The following is a 19,816-nucleotide window of genomic DNA, read 5'->3' on the forward strand; positions in this document are numbered from 1 at the left end:
TTATTACTAACCAAAAAGCAAAAGCTGGATGTCAACTTTTTAGTAAAGCAAAAAGTAAACCTAAACAAATACCTTTGCCAAAATAAGATTTTATTTCGAAAGTTATTTGAAAGACACTGAGTAAGGAAGGAGACCTAAGACTCAACGGTTGTAGATTCCAAATTCATATTCTTTCCAACCCCACCAATGGTCTTTGTCATGCCAAAAGGTTGCTTTCTTTGGTAATTCCTATTTTTAGCTTCCTGGAGAAGAGATCTTTTCCCATAAGCCATCTTCATTTTTTTTGTAGAGGAGAGCTTTATTTCCAGGAAACAGCGTGTTAGTTGGAGATGGGTATTTTTTTAAAAACATCAAGGTAGATCTAATATGTTCAACAAAGTGGGGGGGCTCAGCCAGAGGTGAAGTGGAAAGGTTCTGGAAAAACAAGATTTGGGGCATGAGAGAAGAGTAAGCTCACTCTGTTCCCTACTTTGATAAAGATGTCAAACAAGGTACCTTTGTGTTCCTTAAACATTAATCGGGATGTTCTCAGATCACTATATAAATATATATAAATTGTAAAATTACATAAGCAATGAGGTACTGGGTTAATGAAAAAGCAGTTGGTTGCTTACTGCTTCACCTACGCAAATATCTATCCAGGACATTGCTTATCCCCAGCTGATGAAGAAGTTACATGGGGTCTGCCAATGGCATCCTAAAAATAACTACTACCCACTGACAGAAAAGCAGCTGTTATCTAGTTTAAACCCTTTTTTTCTTACAGATGAGGAAACCAGGGTCCAGAGATTTAAGATTTACCCAACCTGTAATTCTCACCTCTAGTATTTGCTTATCATCCTGCTGCAACCAGAAATCCACATGTGGAAATGGCATCCAGGAATATGGTCCTATACGAAGTTGTTCTGTCTTTGCATCGTAAATACTAATCATCTAAAAGAGAACATTTCAGGGACAGAATTTAAGGAATGTTATCAGCTTCTCAAACCCTACCATTCAGTCAAGCTCCAGTGTAATCTAGCACTTAAGGCATTGATCTGGATGATAAGCTTCTTTAAAATTGTGTCTTATAATAACAAAAACTATGTACTGAATACTTCCAGTATGTCTGTACTGTACTTTGTGGGTAACAGACATTATTGTGTTTAGTCCTGACAACAATCCTGCAGGCAGATGGCATTTTTCCCATTTTGGTTGAAAACCCAAGGCTCAGAGAAACAGGGCATATTGCCCACGGTCACATTTGCAGTAAGCTTCAGAGCTGGGTCTCAAACCCAGGTGTGTCTGACTGAAGTCCATGTTCCTCATTGCTACATGAAACACTGCCTCATTATTTATACCCCAAGCAACTAATTATCTTGCTGCTTAAAAGTACACAATGCCTGTTGCCCCATCAAAAGGAAGGAAAAACCAATTTGTAAAAATGCTATTGTGCCAAATGATCAATTCTCTGAATTCCCAAATCTGCCAATGGTAGTTTTCAGCTTAACCTGCAATGTTCAGTTTTGGTTACTGAGACTGAAATATTATCTAAATCAAGGCCATTAGACTGCTTGAGAAATTGCAATAGGAATCCTAAGAATGTTAAAGGATTGGATCACTCTGAATCCAAACTTTATTTTCCAGTGAAAATGCCAGCATTTCATAAGCGCAATTTCTTTTGGTGCCCTGAATGTGATTTCTGTTTTTCACATTTTAAGCATTTTTAAAGGATTCTTTCACCCATTCCTAAATGGCATGTAAGTCTTAGGTTTTTATTTTTCTATCTTTTAAAATTGAGATGTTATTGAGGGCCGGCCCCGTGGCGTAGTGGTTAAGTTCGGCACACTCCGCTTTGGCGGCCTGGGTTTGTGGGTTCAGATTCTGGGTGTGGACCTACACCACTCCTCAGCCATGCTGTGGCGGCGACCCACGTACAAAATAGAGGGAAAACTGGCGCAGGTGTTAGCTGAGGACTAATCTTTCTCAAGCGGAAAAAGGAAGATTGGCAACAGATGTTAGCTCAGGGCGACTCTTCCTCACAAAAAGAAAAGATTTAATTAAAAAGCACCCTCAGGCAATCAGGCTTTTAAACTGATTTGATCATTCCTTTGGGCTAATCGATTTGTTCCAGCAGGTTGCTCTTCAGTGACCTGGTCCAAAGGACCAAGTCTTCCCGCTTCCTGGCTCCCCTTTCTTTGTTGGAACTTTACAATAAAGTCTTACAAAGTAAAAGGGATTTGTTCTTTTTTGATCTGGATGCTGGGGGTTCATATTACTTCCCCCTAAGCCTTCAAGGCAGAGAACAGGGGTCTTGAGCTTTAACCTATAAACATGCATTATTCTTCTATATGTGTGAGTACGTGATGGTTCCTGATAATTTACAGCTTTAAAGACGCTGACATAAACTTTTCATTTCTAAGGTCTATAAAACTTCAGGCTTTGGGATTTGAGCCCCCCCCACCCCTTTTTTTTTCCTTAACCACTTAACACAAAGGTGATTTCAAACTTACTGGTCCTCCTGTTAAAGCTCGTGCAGCCCGCAGCTCCTCCTCCGGACCTCGATCTTGGAAGGAGGCTCTGTAAATCTCTGCAGTTTTTATGTTGACAGCTGTGAGGGAAAACAGGATGACTTTGAGTTGACAAAAATGGAAAGTTTGCACAGTCTTACATTTCTACCACCCTACATAATAGAAATGGATGAGTCTTCCTCAAAGAGAGAAAAGAGTGGAAATTGAACAAAATTACTATCTGTAGCTTCTCCCTTCCTGGAAACAGAAAGTGCAGGCCTTTAGCCAGGCATCTCACTGACATTAGCTGAGGCCTGTGCTGGACGAGGTAAGACTTTGTTCCAAACCTAGAGCTGCCCCTCCGTGGGAAGTGCACCGTCTCTTCAGGCAGGTGCCTGGCAAAGCCTCCCTGCTCAGCCCTGTGACCAAATGTATCTGCGAGTGGCTCGAGGTAGAAGAGTGGCCTGTGACCGTGGCCAACTCTGGTGTTTTTTGTTTTAATTTTTACTATTTCAGACGTATACAAAGTTATAGAGAATAATGAACACCTGTGTACCCACCACCCAGCTAAATAAATTAATTACAGATATGGTAGAAGCCCTCTGCAAAGAGCCAATTTCATCCTTTTATATCCTCAGGAGTCTGAGGGGCTGTCACAGGAAGGAAGAAGGTTCTGGGTTTTCTTGAGCCTGATAGTTTTACACTTTCCTTTGTAGGATCTTTGTTCTCAATCAAAACCTTACTTGGTTCCCTGTGTCTAAGAAGATTCAAATGCGCCACTCCAGCCCCCAGAGCATGGGCTGGAGAAAAGCATGCTAGCCTCCTCGGGAGCAGAGCGCCACAGACACTGAGCAGCTCCTGTTCCCAGTGGCTCTGCCTATGCTTTATATTTACTACCTTGTCTTCTCCTCACGGTCTTAGGATGTGGACACTTTCTCTATTTTGTAGATACTAGTTAGAGAAGGGAAGCTACTTCCCAGGGTCCCCCAGTGAATACACAGGAGCCGAGATTTGAACCTAAGGCTGTAACATCCTGACAGCAGCGGGCTCACTAGTTCCCTGAATAAGCCTTCAACAGGAACCTGCCTTGTCAACACATGACCAGCCTCCACCTGAAATAAACACACTACTTACCAATGCCATAAATTATCGGAAAGTGGTTTTCATTTTCTTCCCGGTCATTTAATTCTAACAAATAAAAAACAATATTTTTAAGATCTAATTTTTAAGAAATACTAAACAGTATTTCTTAAGTACAGCTTCCATGTTCTATAATACGGGCCAAGAAGGAGCCCCCACTGCAAACGGAAAAAAAATCAGAAACCGGAAGGGACTATTTTCCTGTTTCCCTGCTGAGTCCCAGAGCAGTCAGGTTTATATTGAATAAACTGCCACTTCCAGAGTCAGTGCCTCCCCACCATCTACACGCTTGGCAATCTGCCACGAAAGGTGGCAGCTCCTCTTGGGGTCTGGTCCCTCCTTCCCAGGAGTACAGAGGAGGCTTCTGAAAACCCCAAGGAAGGAAAGATGAGTTGCACTGGGGGGGTCAGGATCTCAACTGAGGCAGAGCAGGATTTGGACATGGGGAAGGAGCAAAAGGCCATTCCAGCAGATGGGAAAAGCCGAAACAAAAGTCAGCAAAGCATCGCCAAACTGTCTTCTGTGACTGAGGTACTGATGCTAGGTCCTGCTTTAAGGGTGAGGGCAAAATGTTCCTGAAATCTACAGCTTTGTTTTAGGAAAGATGGCAGACTTACCTGTCACACATAATGTCACTAAGTGAATATCATCTTCTTGTCTGTCAAATTCACCTACAATTAGAATTTTAAAACTGGATGTCAAAAAATTTAATTAGCAGAACATATGCTGAGCAAGTCAAGAGGGGATGGAGGGACAGAAGCCAGGTGAGCCATCTCTGTTCCACTGCCCTTTTAGCCACAACCTGGCCCATCTATCAGAGGCCAGATCCGCATGAACTGACACCACCGAGGCTTGCCTGCCAAATGACAAGACATGTTTCCACCCAAGCCCAAAGGAAAATGTGACCAAGGCGTCCCATTTTTCTCTCCATTCTGAGGGGGTTGGGGGACAAACGGACTCATAAGATTTTTACTCTTTTCCTAAGTGACTTTTTTTCCTGATTATCAGAGTCATAAAAATTTTGATCGTTGTAAAAAATTGGGAAAATACAGGAGAGGATAAGGAGTATATGGGATTTTAATGGTGTAAGAACGTGGGCTTTTAATGCCCATAATCCTAGCAGTTAACAGTGTATTTTCTTCCCTATCCTCCTATGCACAGCTGAGCTCATACCATGTAGACAATTTTATATCTTGATTTTTATATATATATTTTCCCATGTAATTAAAACCTCTTAAGTATTATTTTTTAATGGCTACATAACTATTGCTCTACTAAAGGACATTAGATTATTTCCTATTGTAAGTAATGTTCTACTGCCCATCTTTGGGCATAAATCTCTGTGCACATTTCAGATTATTTTCTTAGAATAGATTCCCAGCAGGGAATTACAGCGTCAAAAGATATGGATGTTCTTAAGACTTAAACCATGATGCCAAATCCCCAACAGTTTGCACCAAAATATATTCCAGTACTGTGTGAATAGGCCCTCACTGCCTCATGGTTAATTAACACAGAATAATGTCTTTTTTTAAAAAATACTTTTAATAAGGAAAAAATGGTATCATCAGTGTTTTAATTTTCTGCAGATTAAAAGGGACATTTCTGCCCAGAGGGTGGTTCTGTTTTCACACAGTACAGAGTGTTTACCATTTTGGAATATGTCAACTGCTATTTTAAAAGAAAATCTTGTCCCCCTCCTATAGCCCCTAAAAATTCACTCTGTGCTCTTTAGTCTTTATGTAGCATTCCAAGCTGAGTGGTTTATCTTGTTCCAAGCAGGTGTGCCCCTCAGGTTTTGTACTAATTGGGATTTTTATCCAAGCAAAAATAAGTACAAATTTTTATCAAATTTGGGGAAAAAACAGTGAACTTACTAAGAAGTTGATGAGTAAGTTTTTGTGACAACTGCCTATCGTCACTGAAGCCTCCCACGAGGTGCACTTCCAGCCTGGCAAAGAGATGGGATGGTGGTCAGAGCCCAGCACAACACAGCGCCAGCGCACACGGGTTTCGCTTTGAATCTTAGTTCTCAGCTTCTGTGAACCCTCGCTCTAGAGCAGCGCTTCCAGGCCTTGCTCGTGCCATGGCACAGACAGAGGACAGCTGTGGGGCACACTGGGGGGGATGGGGGAGGCTGCCAAGGCTAGGCAAGCTTCTGGGGACCCTGCCCAGGTGCCCCGATGGCGGAGAGGATCTGTATCTTAACACAAATATGATGCTGCCTCGATGCACAGGGTGAGAAACTCTGCTCTAGAAGAATACGACTGTATCACACTATTTACCCACCGAAAGCAGGATACTGCCAAGCCCTCTTAAATGTCTTAGCCCCAGAGCAACTGGGGTATAGGACTGGGAAGGGCAGCCAGCTCATGATGATTACAGGCCCACTTCGGGGAGGCACTGAAGTGGACCCCTCCCAGGTGCTGTCTCCTCATGTCCACCTACCTTGGCGAGAGCGCTTATCATCTCCGTTCTACAGAGGAAGAAACCGAGTCTGTTTCTAAAGCACATGCTTACCCACTACAACAGCTTTCCCCAAAGTGTGTTCCCCCGAACACGAGCCACATGAGACAGAAAAGAGTGTTCTTGGAGTTAAATCAGTTGGGAAATCTTGCCTATGTAACCTGTCCCTGGGAGTCACAGTGCACATTCACACAGTAAGGCTCTGAGGAGTCCTGTAGGTGCAAGAACCAAACTAACTCTGTTTAACGCTGCTCCCCACGCTCACGTCTCTACTGACCCCTGGTCCACAGCCTGGGACAAGCGGGGACGAGAGCTTGGGAAAGTGCGGCCATACTTCACACTGCCTTCTACTGATGGACAAACCCTTCCTGAGGAACGACCCAGAATCTTCTGTGTGCCCAGCACAAGGTGAGGCATCGAGTGGCTTCATAATAAACAGTAAATAGCAAGACGAGCCGTGACTGCTGTGGCTTTGCTCGCCACTGGGCTATAGGTCTGTGTTCTGAGTCGTCACTGCAGCAAACTTTCCCGAGTGACCAGGTTAGTTCCTCCATGAACAGAGCAGGACTATCTCACAACCACCTTCTGAGAATCTCGGAGTTGGGCCTGTGGCCAGGTCCAGCTACGTAATAGGTGGGGCCCGGTGCAAAAGGAAAATGCCATTCTGCGACTGCACAGGCCGCAAGCCCGTGAAGCTGGCCCCAGCCTGTGTCACGGACCCAAGCAGAATTAAGTTCAAAAACTGATCTGTTTTTTTTAATCCCTGGGATTCTAAGAACTTGTGTAAGACTGGACTAGTTCACTCACTGGCTACCTTAGACTTCAAATAAAATGAGAGCAACGCCTGCCAAGTCGCCTCAGTGAGGGAGAAAGGAGAGGGGACAGGTGTGTGAGCTCTGGCCTCACGGCCAGACCTGGGCAGCAGGCCTCCACGGAACTCGCTGTGTGACTCTGGGTAAGCTGAACCTCAGTGTCAGCGTCTGAGACAGAGGTGCTTATACTTCCTGTAACCAGTGGGAGCGTCAGAGGCTGTGTGGATGGTCAGACATGTACAGACGGTTGGCTTGTACAGAATCCACAGTAAAGCCACTGCCGTTCTGCACCCCCTCACCCCCAGCATCCTCAGGTTTCTTCCCTGCCTTGTTTTCCTTCACAGTCCTTTCCACCATTTACCCTCCCATTTCGCTTCCTGAATGTCTCCTTGCTTTACAATAGGAATGCCTTGGAGCAGGTTTTTGCTACTCTGTTCACTGCTGTTTCCTTGGCACCTATGACAAGTTCTTGCTCACAGGAAGCATTCCACAAATAACTGCAGGAGTGAATGGATGAATGAAGAGATGCCACATCTGAGCTATCACAAAGCAATGTCCGATACGTGAACATCTAAAAGTACATTACTGAAAGTGAACCACAGGTTCAAAGGCAAACCTCCCACTTAGAACCCAGCACCGTTTCCCTGCCTGTACCCATCACCCATTAGTTCACTCAACAACACTGACGAGGGGCCAAGGCTGTGCCACGTCCCGCTCCAGGGGAACAAGACGGCCACAGTGGTGGTGACAGGCTATGTAGCTATAACACCTTCCACAGCTATTTCCTCTACACAATGGTGCAAAGTTCCCAATATCACAAAAGAGAGTAGCGTGGAGCTCACCTTCCACACTGAGCGTGGTCGGAAAAGGATTTTATGGAGTTCATGATCAAGGGGACCTCAGCTTTGGTGTCGGTTCCATCACAATGTGTCAAGCAGGTAGCCCCATTACCTGAAGAACAAGGGTGAAATGACTCAAGTTATTCCCGATGAGAACTCAGTAAGCAAGCCAAGTCTACTCCTGCCCCTTCGAACTGCCTCTTCTTCAAATATCCTGTAAGAAGAAAAAATAGAAACGTCTGTGCTGCCCAGCCAACCCATTCTGACCAGGGCAACAGGGAGATACCATGCAGACCAGAGAACAGAAGCAGAGTCAGGTTTCAAATAGGACACCAGGAAACTGGAATCGAGGAATTAATGGTCCCAAATGTTGGGTCAGTTTAAGTAATGGTTTCCTTCATCTCTCTCATCATACCTGTGTGCCTCAGGACCACAATGTGACAAGTGGTGGCATCATCAGAACCCAGAATGGAGATGGAGCCTGTTTAAAAAAGAAATAAAATAAAATATCCAATAGCCTTTTGGGATAACGCCCAATTCACTGCTTCCTAACCTACCATCCTTTGGGGAGGTCACTGCAAGCTCTCTTTGCTGAACATACAGAAGGCCCTGGGGTCCCACTTGTTGAACAGACTGACCTCTGAGAAGTCTGGCTCTTTCCTGTTTAATTAAAAAAAAAATAAAATAGTGATGGAAATTAGTGAGGATTGAGTAACTAGAGAGGTGGAGAGAGCCAAAGTGGGAAACACACCTGTCAGGTGTTAGGTGTGTGCATTACTGACAGAAACGCTAAAATAAAAAGGCAGCAGTAATTATCAGGGGGAACAAGGCAAAGAAAGCAATGAAGTTCTGTGTTTTTTTTAACCTATAAAGATTTTAGTACCTATGAAATAAGATGCAAAAATCCTTTTTCACAGTTCTTTACAAAAGAGTATGAGACTCTTCACAATTTTACAATTATTGTAAAGAGAATCAGATTATATGGACTATGGAGCGGGTGGCTCAGAAACCACATCCCTTCTTTACTTTCTTTAAAGAGGAAGAGGGGTTAAGACCTTTCCCATTCCCAAATCTAGTGATCCCACTTCTGGAAATCTGTACTGAGGAAATAACCCAAAATGCATTCATCCCTGTGTTACTGAGAATGGCAAAAACCTGGGGGCGACAACAGCAAAAGTTAAGTAAATTACACAGAACCAGCTCACAACTACTAACTGCACAGTCACGAGAAATGGAAACTATGGGAAATAGTTTTGAAATGTCTACTGGAAAACAACATACAAAAGTATAAAAAAAAAATTTTAAGCTATAAATACCCTGTTAATGCAATAATGCAAACTGTTGCATGAGAAAAAATACTGGAAGGAAATTCACCAATATGACCACGGTTGTTAGAACAGGACAAACAAGGTAATTTGACTGCTGCCATTGTCATTTCTCCATTCTCCAAATGTTCTATGATATCGTTGTTATTATTAAAGTAAAAAACCAAAAAGGTTCCCACATAAATCAGCAAATTTATGAAAAGAATAGGTTAATATTAGGTGTCAAAATTTTGTCTAATTGAATAATTTTTATAAATTCTTATACAGTAAGCCTATAAAAAAAAAACCAGGTGGTTAAATTCTTTAATGAAAACTGAATTAAACTTTTTTTTTCAAAAATGTCAAATTGATACAACACTAAAATGTAACACTTCTTACTTGCAACAACTGAACTCCTCAATAAACAAATTCTTATCCAAATGTGTCAATATAGAGTCTGTATGTATTGTCTAGACTGGAGAATATTTTCATAGTCTTACATAGGCTTCTGACCATTCCTCATGACAGGTGCTAATCTAGGTTAGTGCTTGCCTCCTTAATAAAATACAAGAGATGGAGAAAAACATAATGATCAGTTTGACGAGTTATACAGTGTTTCCTTTCAATAGAATTCCATTAATTGGATGCAAGGCAGCAATTAGGATGAGACCAGTCCATCAATTTAAGAAATGAACTAAAGGGGCCAGCCCCATTGCCTTACGGTTAAGTTTGGCACACTCTGTTTCTGTGGCCAGGGTTCAGATCCTGGGTGCCGACCTACACCACTTGTCAGCAGCCATGCTGTGGCAGCGACCCATATACAAAATAGAGGAAGACTGGCACAGACGTTAACTCAGGGCAAACCTTCCTCAAGCAAAAAGAGGAAGATTGGCAACAGATGTTAGCTCAGGGCAAATCTTTCTCAGCAAAAAAGAAAAAAGAAAAAAAGAAATGAACTAAAGATTAAGTGACCTGCTATGTAAAATTCGATGGGCAGGGCAGCTCTGCTTGCTGGAGAACTCTATGAGAAATAGACGGGGCTGGCTGCTTTAAAACTCAGAATGCCTCATATCTGTGAGCTCAGTGAATGCTTTCCATTTTCACACTGCTTCGCACCTCCCCTTAATTCAAAATAAGATAAAGGAGAAGTCAGCATTTCCTTTTTATTATTCCTTTAATACTTACCTCTCGCTTTGTCCTTTTAGGGGAGGGTAAGGGAGGGAGTAAAGGCAAATTTTTACTGCTCATTTTCACAACTGGGTCACCACCCCAAAGCAAAGCTATTTGTGAAATGAATTATCACTTTCATACCCAAGACCAAAAATCATGTCGTTTCTCAACACAGCTCTTACTATTTCCCAAAGAAACAGAAGCATAAGTTATCAGAAGAGATAATGCCACAAAGCTAAAACAGCATGTTGCTTTGGTCTTTCACTTTAAGAAATGAAAACAGTTTAGCCAAACTTCTCCTCTGTGGGGAAACACATCGTCCTACTTTATAAACTCACATCCCTTCTGAAAGAAAAGTAGCCCCAGTTTTCTCAACTTTTAATATTCTCTGGATACTCGGATTCACTAAAAAAAGATCTTTTCCGTCGCCCCTCCCTGCTACCCCTCATCCTCATTTCCCAATTCCTATTTAATGGCACTATTCTCTTAAGCCAGGGGTCAACGAATTTGTTTCTGAAAAGAGCCAGACAGTAAGTATTTTGGCCTTTGCAGGCCGTGTGGTCTCTTGTCGCACCAACTCAGCTCTGGTGTTGTCGCATGAAAGCTGCATAGACAACAGGTACACAAATGGATGTGGCTGTGTCCCCAAAACACTTTATTTGTGGGCAACACTAAAATTTGCATTTCATATAATCTCACGTGTCACAAAATATTATTCTTTTGATCTTTTTTCAACCACTTAAAAAATGTAAAAACCATTCTGGGCTCAGGGCTATGCACAAACAGAGTTTTCCCCCGGCTGTGGTTCACTGACCCCTGTGTTAGCCAGTCATTTAGCTGTCCCCTCAGGATGATCCCTTACCCCTGCTGCCACAGTCTGTCAATTCTTCCTTCCAAACAGGAGAGCACGTGTGCAAGTGCTCTGTGCCCGCAGAGCCCAGCGGTGTGTAGGAAATGATTAATAGGTACAGCTCTGGAAACTCAGCCTCCTTCCCACTCCCACTCGCCCTATCTTCTTTCAGGCCTTCACTGTCTTACATCTAAATTCCTGCAATAGAATTTACGAGCAGTAGACAGAGAGCAAGACAGTGCTGGGTTTGGAGCCGCCGGCCTTTCCCCAAGTGAGTGCCCTTGGGTGTGCTGCTGACCCTCTGTGATGCCCACCCTGCAGGCTGTGGGAGGATTAACTGAGAGCAGCTTTGTAGTGGGCGGCTGTGTCCATTCCCCACTCTGTCCTCCCCGAGGGCTGCCAGCATCGCTGCTTCAGAACAATTCTGTTACATCACTTTTCTGCTCAAAAAACCTTTCGGAGTCCAGCAACTTCACTTGTAGGAATAATTATAGGGGTTTATAAAGATTTAGCTCTGTGAATGTTCATAATGGTGAAAGATTATAAATATCTTGCATGCTTAAAAGCAGGGACTAAGTTATGGTGCATTCCTCTTGTGGAATTCCATGGAACCATTTAACAAGATGTTGCACAACTGGTTACTGAGCATCCAGTGACTGGTTAAGAGTGAAGGGGCCGGCCCCGTGGCTTAGCGGTTAAGTGCGTGCGCTCCGCTACTGGTGGCCCGGGGTTCAGATCCCGGGCGCGCAATGACGCGCCGCTTCTCCGGCCATGCTGAGGCCGCGTCCCACATACAGCAGCTAGAACAATGTGCAACTATGACATACAACTATCTACTGGGGCTTTGGGGAAAAAAAGGAGGAGGATTGGCAATAGATGTTAGCTCAGAGCCGGTCTTCCTCAGCAGAAAAAAAACAAAACAAAAAACAGTGAAGACTAGACAGCACCGTCCCAAGGAACTTGTTGCAGTGATGACAATGGTCCGTCTGTGCTCTCATACAGCCGCCACTGGCCACAGGTGGCTGCTGAGCACTTCAAGTGCAGCTAGTGCAACTGAGCAGCTGATCTCTAAATTTTATTTAATTGTAATTAATTTAAATGTAAATAGCCACACGTGGCTAGTGGCTGCTGTTTTGAGCAGCGCAGCTCTAGAGCAAAGGCAGACTGCCAGGGCTCCCTCCAGTCCAGGCTTCACCACTTACAGGATGTGGGACCTTGGGCAACTTCCTCAGCCTCTCTGTGCCTCACAGTCCTCATCTGTAAAATGGGAACAGCAACAGCACCAGCTTCATAGGGCTGTGATGCTCAGCAAGGCCCACTGCGTTACTGTTATTACCGTTGTTGCTGCTGTTAGTCTATGCTAGGCAAGCTCCAGACAGGCTTCCCACTGCTAGTACTACATACTCACAGCATACTGCTACGTGAAGAAGACACACTATAAATATACAGCACTGTATCATTTTTACAAGTATATCATATACAAAGAAAAACCCCTGTAAGGATATTTACCAAAATGTGAAGAATGGTTGTGGTCATAGATTCTTTTTTCTTCTTTTTGATGTTTTCTATTTTCTTACAAAGGGGACACACTACTTGTTACAGAAATATAATTCAACCTTTCATTTTTCCCCACTGCTTAGCAGTTGAAAGATCCATCTAAACCCCTCTAATCTGATCTAACCTACCTCCCTGCGTTTCCCTTCCACTGCCCCCTTCTCACCCTCGCTGTGCCAGGGAAACTGCCCAGTCCCCTCGCCCTCGGGGCCTCCTGCCCATCAGAGCCCAGTCTAGCTTGCCCAGCCCCTTCTCCTTTTCAAATCTCTCTCAGGCCTCCATCCTTCTGCCCTTAGATCACTGCAGATGAAGGGACTCCCCCACTCCACGCTCCTGTAATGCGAATCAGTCCCCACTACACAGCCCTTCTAGGCCACATCTCCCTAATTGGGCCAAACCTCCCTCCGAGAGGGCCGCCGCCCTGGTATTTCACCACACCCCCGCTCTCTCCACACTTAGTGCGCCGCCTTGGACACGGATCTAACTTTTTATCACAGAAATTTTCACAGGCATAAAAATGGAGTGTCACCTAAATTCTTTTTTTTTTTTTTTTTTTGTGAGGAAGATCAGCCCTGAGCTAACATCCATGCTAATCCTCCTCTTTTTGCTGAGGAAGACCGGCTCTGAGCTAACACCTATTGCCAATCCTCCTCCTTTTTTTTTCCCCAAAGCCCCAGTAGATAGTTGTATGTCACAGCTGCATATCCTTCTAGTTGCTGTATGTGGGACACGGCCTCAGCACGGCCGGAGGAGCAGTGCATCGATGCACGCCCAGGAACCGAACCTGGGACGCCAGTAGCGGAGAGCATGCACTTAACCGCTGAGCCACCAGGCAGGCCCTCACCTAAATTCTTTAGGCAACTGAAATTTTTTCCCTAGGTGAGTCCTGCTCCTGACTTCACTGGTTAATGGTGTGACAGTGACACACTACATACAAGGAAAGTCCTCAGCACAGTGCCTACTAACTGCTAAGTGCCTAGCACACTGGCGAATGTTACTATTGTTTTTTTGAAATGCAAGTTGAGAATCACACGGAGTTGTCCCTTTTCCCTGTTAGTAACTCCTCCTCAGTCTGCAGCTCATATTCAGGAGTCATTTTGTTCACTCGTTTACGTAACAAATATTTACAGAGCGCAGATGCCTCGCCAAAGACTGCCCCAGGCTCTGAGGACACAAAGCAAAGACACACACTCAATGAGACTGCCTTCAGGAAGCTTACAACCGGGACAGATCAGGAGAGAATGAGCCAAGCAAAATAATTACAAACCGTGCAACTGTCACAGAGGAAACCCCAGGAAGACCTTCCTTAAGCCTAGAGGCTAGGTCGGGCTCCTCTGCTTCAGAGTGCAAAGGGGCATGTTTTCTTTACCGCCCTTTACAGTTTATGGAATTGGAGCCATTCTGTGATTAAAACCACCCTCCCTAACTAGACTGTAAACGACCCGACTTACACTAGGGGCTCAGTGTGTATCCCCTCAATCAATGAATTGATTGATGTCCCCTTAACTGAATCTGGGGCAAACGGGAGGTTTGGTCCCAGTGTTTTCTACAGTAAGAACTCCTTTCCAGTCTCAGCGAACATGGACTAAGGGTTCAGAGATATATTTGGGAACAAAAGCAGGAAAAGAAAACCAAACCAAATCCTTCCCCCAGGGCGTGGTCCTCAACACGGCCAGCTGGGAAAAAGCAGGGCCCTTTCTTCCGCCTAAAAATAACCGGGAGCCCTAAACTCCCGGGGGGGGGGGGCGACGGACTAGGGGGCCCGCCAGGACACCCCTGCCCAACCCTGTCCGAAGCCCACCCTGGACAACCTCCTGCTTCCTGGGGGCCCAAGGACGATGCGGCGTTCACCACGGGGAGGGGATCCCCGCGAGTGTGAGGAGCAAGGGCGGCCGCCCAGGCTGTCTAAACGGGCCAGGTCCGGACTGGAGGCTGGGACTGCCCTGTCTGGGAATAGGGGGTCCCGGGGTGCCCTGGGGCCGCGGTGCTGTGCGACCTTGGGCAAGTCACCTAACCTCTCTGGGCCCGCGTCCCCTCCTCTGGAAGAGAGGGGCCTCAGCAGCTGCCCTCTAAGGTCCAAAAAAGGTAAAGCTCCACAGACGCCCCAAGCGAGGGCACCAAGTGGGCGGCCGGGGCTCCGGAAGTGCCGACAGCGCCTCAGCTGCGCCAAGTTTGAAGTCTGTCTCGGGGGACAGCGCGGCGGTGAGGAGGACTCGGGCCCGCCTGGCCGGTCCCCCTCGGGCCCGCCTCGAAGCCCCGCCCGGGCCCTGCTCACCTCCAGAGGCGGGTGAGCTCGGACGAGGTCCCCGGCGGACTGCGGCAGCCGCACTCGCCGCCCCTCGACCAGCAGCGGCATCGCGGAGGCGGCCGCCCGGCAGGCCCAGGGAGGCGGAGGCCTCCCCAGCCCCCGGCCGCCCGCCGCGGCCGCCCCCGGGCCGCCCCACGCCGCCGCGGGCGCCGCCGGGAATTGGAGTCCGACGGAGGCGGCGCAGCCCCAGCAGGCTGAGGAAACCTAGGGCGGGGCCGCAAGGCCCCCTGGGAAACGTAGTCAAAACGCGAGGGAGCGGTCCGCAGCCAGCTTCCTCCGCGAGGGGCGCTGGGAAATGTAGTCCCGAAAGCGTGGGCATGAAGAGAGGGAGGGGAGCTGTACTTACCGCCAGAGCCTTCGTGTCCTCACTGCCTAGCTCTGTCTGCAGATCAGCCGGGCCCGCACTCATGCGGGCATGAGTGCGGGCGCTGGGGTCTGACCGCCTCGGTTCGGAACACGGCTCTACCTCCGAGTTTTGGAACCTGCTGTGCTGTTCCACAGGACTGTATTCAATGAATAATAAACGTAAACCGTCTTAAACTGGGAAAATACAGCCTAAACTTTGCTAGCCGCACACATTTAGAAATCAACAGCAACACTCGGTACTTAGCTTCCAGTATACACTCATAGACGGGATACAAACCCTGAAGTAAAGATCAGTAAGGTACAGTCCAGTCCCTACTGACATAGGTACCCTGGTGCGAGGCCTCTCAGCTCGGGGCTCTCTATTCTAAAACTTGGAAATATTACTCCAATAGATCCAACTCCGCAATACGTTAACAAAAAGTAATTTTACAAAAGACAGTAGTGAGATCGAGGAGTCACCTCACAGAGCAAAAACTACTAGACTGTCATCACCTGTATTCCACCTCTTACGTTTTTCCAAGTTCCCAAGGGGATTCTGGAGACAACAAGAGTTGAGAACCGCTATAATAAGCAATGCCTGGCAGGGCAGCACTCTGGCCCTTTCTCTTCAGTTGACATCTCTTCAGTTGGTACACCAAGGAAGTAATGTGGATGAAATGGGAGTTATCTTTGCCTTGAAAAGACTTTTCCATTTAAGTGCTTCCCGCTTACCTAGACTTTCTCACAAAGTAGCCAAACAGCTATTAACGGACTTTACATGCCTTTTCACCAAATCCTCAGGTATTAGTTATTTCCACTTTACAGGTCAATAAAAGTGGAGCTCAGGGGCCAGCCTGGTGGCGCAAGCGGTTAAGTGCGCCAGCTCTGCTGCTGCGGCCCAGGGTTCGCTGGTTGGGACCCAGGCGCGCACCGACGCACAGCTTGGCAAGCCATGCTGTGGCGGCGTCCCATATAAAGTGGAGGAAGATGGGCACGGATGTTAGCCCAGGGCCAGTCTTCCTCAGCAAAAAGAGGAAGATTGGCAGATGTTAGCTCAGGGCCGATCTTCCTCACACACACACAAAAAAAGTGGAGCTCAGAAAGAGGCTAGGTAACTTGCTCAAGGTCACACAGCTAGTTAGACAGAGAAGCCAGGTCTGACACCCGTGACACTTTGTAAGTCACTGGTCTTTTCACATTTGTATAAATTAGCCACTTCTCATTAAGGAAGACCCAATCATAGCAGACAGATACAAGGATGGACCCTAGAACTCCTACCCCAATTGAAAGCCTGCTTTTCAGTAACAGGGACAGAAAATCCTTTGTTTCCATATAATTCCCAAGGAGACTTCACAATTTTCCCCCCATAGATGTTGCTTCAAACATGTACATTTTTTGAAGAAGCGTTTTTCCTTGGACAAGTTCAAGCCTCAGTCGCTCTTGGCTGAGTGAAATCAAGAGTCCCTGACACTTCAGATGCACCTGGAAGCCATTCTCATCACTGACACGCAATTTATTTTCGAGCACTCGCTACCACACTGGCAATATTTTCACCTCTTTGTCAAGTCCCATTTGCAATTTTCTACTGCAAAATACAGCAGATCGGTAAAAAACACACAGAAATCAAAAGGACATTTGTGTGAGAAGCCTCTTTATTGGGGTGTCTCCCCTTATTGGCATAAGAACAAAAGTCCCAGATTAACCATGTCATTGTTTTATTTTCACAAAGGATTTTTTTTCCTCAAACTCCTTTGAAATTAAACAGACTTATTTGTAAGTATATCTTTCTACCTTAAAACTACTTCCCAACTCATAGAGACCCCACTTACCGTTAACGCCTATGGACACATTTTCATTTATTCATTTTATCCAATATACAAAAATCCCACCTTTTTGTCAGCAGTTAAAAAAAGAGAACCTAAGGTTCTCAAATGACTTTCCACCAAGTCACCAAAAGAAAATCATCAATATCCAAAACTTTTTAAAGCAATAAAATTTCTATTTTCAAAAAACGTATTTGCAGACTGCAATTCAAACTCTACATTGCCACCAATACAGTTATACAAGAGCATACAAAGCCCTAGGAAAGTATTTCATTACAAAATATTTATGATCAAGAAAATACTGCTTGCCTTTAAATAAAGAATAGGAAAAATGGCATAAATATAAATATGTTTAAAGACGTCCATTTTCACAAGTAACAAAAAAGTACACAAATAAGGAATGAAGCTAAAACACGCATGAGCTTCAAAACGACTCTAGCAGTGCTTGCACAAATTTGTTATAAAGCGAGGTTGTTTAGACTCCTCTCTCTGTGTGTTCAGTTATAAAAATACAAAAAGAGCCTCGCTAGAGGAGGATTTCACTGAGCTGAAATCCATGATACAAACAGCTACCAGACAGAGACTATAGCTTTAACCTTGGCCTACTGTTGCTTGCAAAACCATTCCAGCAAATAACCTAAAATTCCCCTCAGTCCCCCGTTTGGACAAAGAAATTCTCAAAATAACCAGCTGGCTAAAAAAAAACAAACCTGAGTGTAACATTCCACTACAAACGAGTAGTTCCAGTTTTCATGGCATCTTAGGAGCTTCAGGGTGAAACTCGGTATGCTGTGTTTTATGCAAGTCCAACGCCACTTTCGGTCAACGTGAATTACATTTACCTGAAACTCCATTTTTCTTTTAAATCCATTTTTACATCCACAAGTGTATGATTTGTCTGATTCTGTTTCCCTAAACCCTCTATCTCTTCCCTCCAGGCTTTTACCGGTCTCTGAAGTCCCTGGAGATCTCTTTCAGTGCCAGCTCCAACTTTCAGCGTCTGGGACCAGCTCTGGCCTTCTCCCCACTTGTCTCCTATCTTCTCTGCACCCCACTCAAATCCCAACAAACATATACAGTCACAGCAGAGGGTAAACAATGTACCCAAAATAAACTCATTCTAAAGACTTTAAATAGTGTCCTAGAGGGTTTTTCACGGAAAAGAAATCATATCAACAAAGTCCTGACTATGGCTCTGTCAAAAACCTATATGAAAAATGCAATCTGTTAAAACAGGCTGTTGCTAATATTAGAAATTTCACAATAATAATGTCAAAAAGCTGTAACACACAAAAGAGTATACATTAAACAAAGAAGCAAAGCCTTCAACATTTATCATCAACTCCACTGTAAAATATTGCACATGATATTCAGTCTTTTCCTTTTGTCTGTACGGGAACAAAAAAGAGAAAAAAACACGTCTGTTCAGACACTAGAGTAAGTCTTACTTAAAAGTAAGATGCCTGAGGCATGTACCTGCTCTAGTTCAATGCAATGCTCAAAGAGTATGAACCCTGGTTCTGAAGGGCACACTGGGGAGGAATGTTTGTCTCAGTCACAAATCCTTGTGATCAGAGGGGACTGGTCCGGCAGGTACAACACGGGTGGAGAGCCCACACTACTTGAAGGACTTCGGAAATGTGTGTCAAAGGAGCTCGGTGTCATCCCAACTTCACCTTTCAAAAAATCATCATCTTCATCTTCCACCACCTCCTGCATAAAGAACAGAGATTATTAATAAGATCACAAGTGGTGGTTTGACAAGCTTTCAAGAACTCCTCTCCTCAGGCATGTGCTACTTCTAGAAAAGATGAAGGTGAAGAAATCATCTTATTTTCGAAAGCTCCCTCTGATGCACACTTCTTTATTATGAGACTCCTACGTGATTGCTCGACACACATTATAGCTATGTGTTTAAAGTCTGATTTTTTAACAGATTTTAAGCTAAAAGACGGCAGCGCGGGTAACATGACATGTCACTCTTGCTCACGTTATAACCCCTGTATCTAACACAGTGCGAATGAATGAATGAATGAATGAATGTGTGACACTCCCCTTAACGTAAAATATAAAGAAAAAAAAATGAGTTTTCCAATGATTACTTATGAAAAAAGACAGGCACATTAAAGCTGACATTTAATGTGGAAATAAATGTGTCACAAAGGAATGGGCAGTGACATTTTTTATCATCGGATTCTGATTTTCTTTTTGGCAGTAACTGCCTTACCTCCACCTGAAGTGCACTGGAGGATATGCCGCAGACCTGCATCTTTACCACCTATTCATGCAGATCTACAAAATTAACATTAACTTCTGGGATAATTTCGACACAAGTAAATCTGAGCCAGTTATTTGGTAATGAGCCAGTGGTAAAAATCTAAACTTGCAGCTGATTTTTAATTAACCTTCACTTCCCAAAGCCAGCATTTGAAGTGTCTGGTTTAAATAATTCATCAAAAAAACAAAAACTCTCGGGCTGGCCCCGTGGCTTAGCGGTTAAGTGCGCGCGCTCCGCTGCTGGCGGCCCGGGTTCGGATCCTGGGTGCGCAGCGACGCACCGCTTCTCAGGCCACGTCCCACATACAGCAACTAGAAGGATGTGGAACTATGACCTACAACTATCTACTGGGGCTTTGGGGGGAAAAATAAATAAATAAAGTTTAAAAAAAAAAAAAACTCTTTTCATAAGAACATAACCCAAACTGAGAATTTTGTC

The 19,816-nt window shown here is 44.9% G+C and overlaps 2 protein-coding genes across 5 annotated transcripts in view; both read right to left on the reverse strand.

Annotated features, from left to right (window-relative positions):
• Positions 1-69: 69 nt before the first annotated feature.
• NTAN1 (N-terminal asparagine amidase) lies at positions 70-15,005 on the reverse strand. Of its 3 annotated transcripts, XM_058570003.1 has the most exons (10): positions 14,900-15,005; positions 8,304-8,406; positions 8,162-8,227; positions 7,750-7,858; positions 5,507-5,580; positions 4,247-4,300; positions 3,624-3,677; positions 2,493-2,590; positions 820-933; positions 70-414 (listed from the first exon to the last, which is right to left on the reverse strand). In XM_058570003.1, the coding sequence occupies exons 1-10, from the start codon at positions 14,978-14,980 to the stop codon at positions 235-237; spliced, it is 933 nt and encodes a 310-aa protein (XP_058425986.1). In that variant the 5' UTR covers positions 14,981-15,005; the 3' UTR covers positions 70-234. The 3 variants fall into 3 exon arrangements, with proteins under 3 accessions (XP_058425986.1, XP_058425987.1, XP_058425988.1); XM_058570004.1 differs by lacking the exon at positions 8,304-8,406 and having other exon boundaries at positions 14,900-14,981; XM_058570005.1 differs by lacking the exons at positions 8,162-8,227; positions 8,304-8,406 and having other exon boundaries at positions 14,900-14,979.
• A 1,902-nt stretch (positions 15,006-16,907) lies between these two features.
• RRN3 (RRN3 homolog, RNA polymerase I transcription factor) overlaps positions 16,908-19,816 on the reverse strand; it is a 28,384-nt gene continuing 25,475 nt past the window's right edge. For both annotated transcript variants that reach the window (XM_058570007.1, XM_058570006.1), the window contains one exon: positions 16,908-18,813. In XM_058570007.1, the coding sequence (XP_058425990.1) occupies positions 18,652-18,813 (162 nt within the window). In that variant the 3' untranslated portion in view covers positions 16,908-18,651. The remainder of the gene's footprint in view (positions 18,814-19,816) is intronic.

This window comes from Diceros bicornis, chromosome 26, assembly GCF_020826845.1.
Source record: "Diceros bicornis minor isolate mBicDic1 chromosome 26, mDicBic1.mat.cur, whole genome shotgun sequence".
In the NCBI taxonomy this organism is placed as follows: Eukaryota; Metazoa; Chordata; class Mammalia; order Perissodactyla; family Rhinocerotidae; genus Diceros; species Diceros bicornis.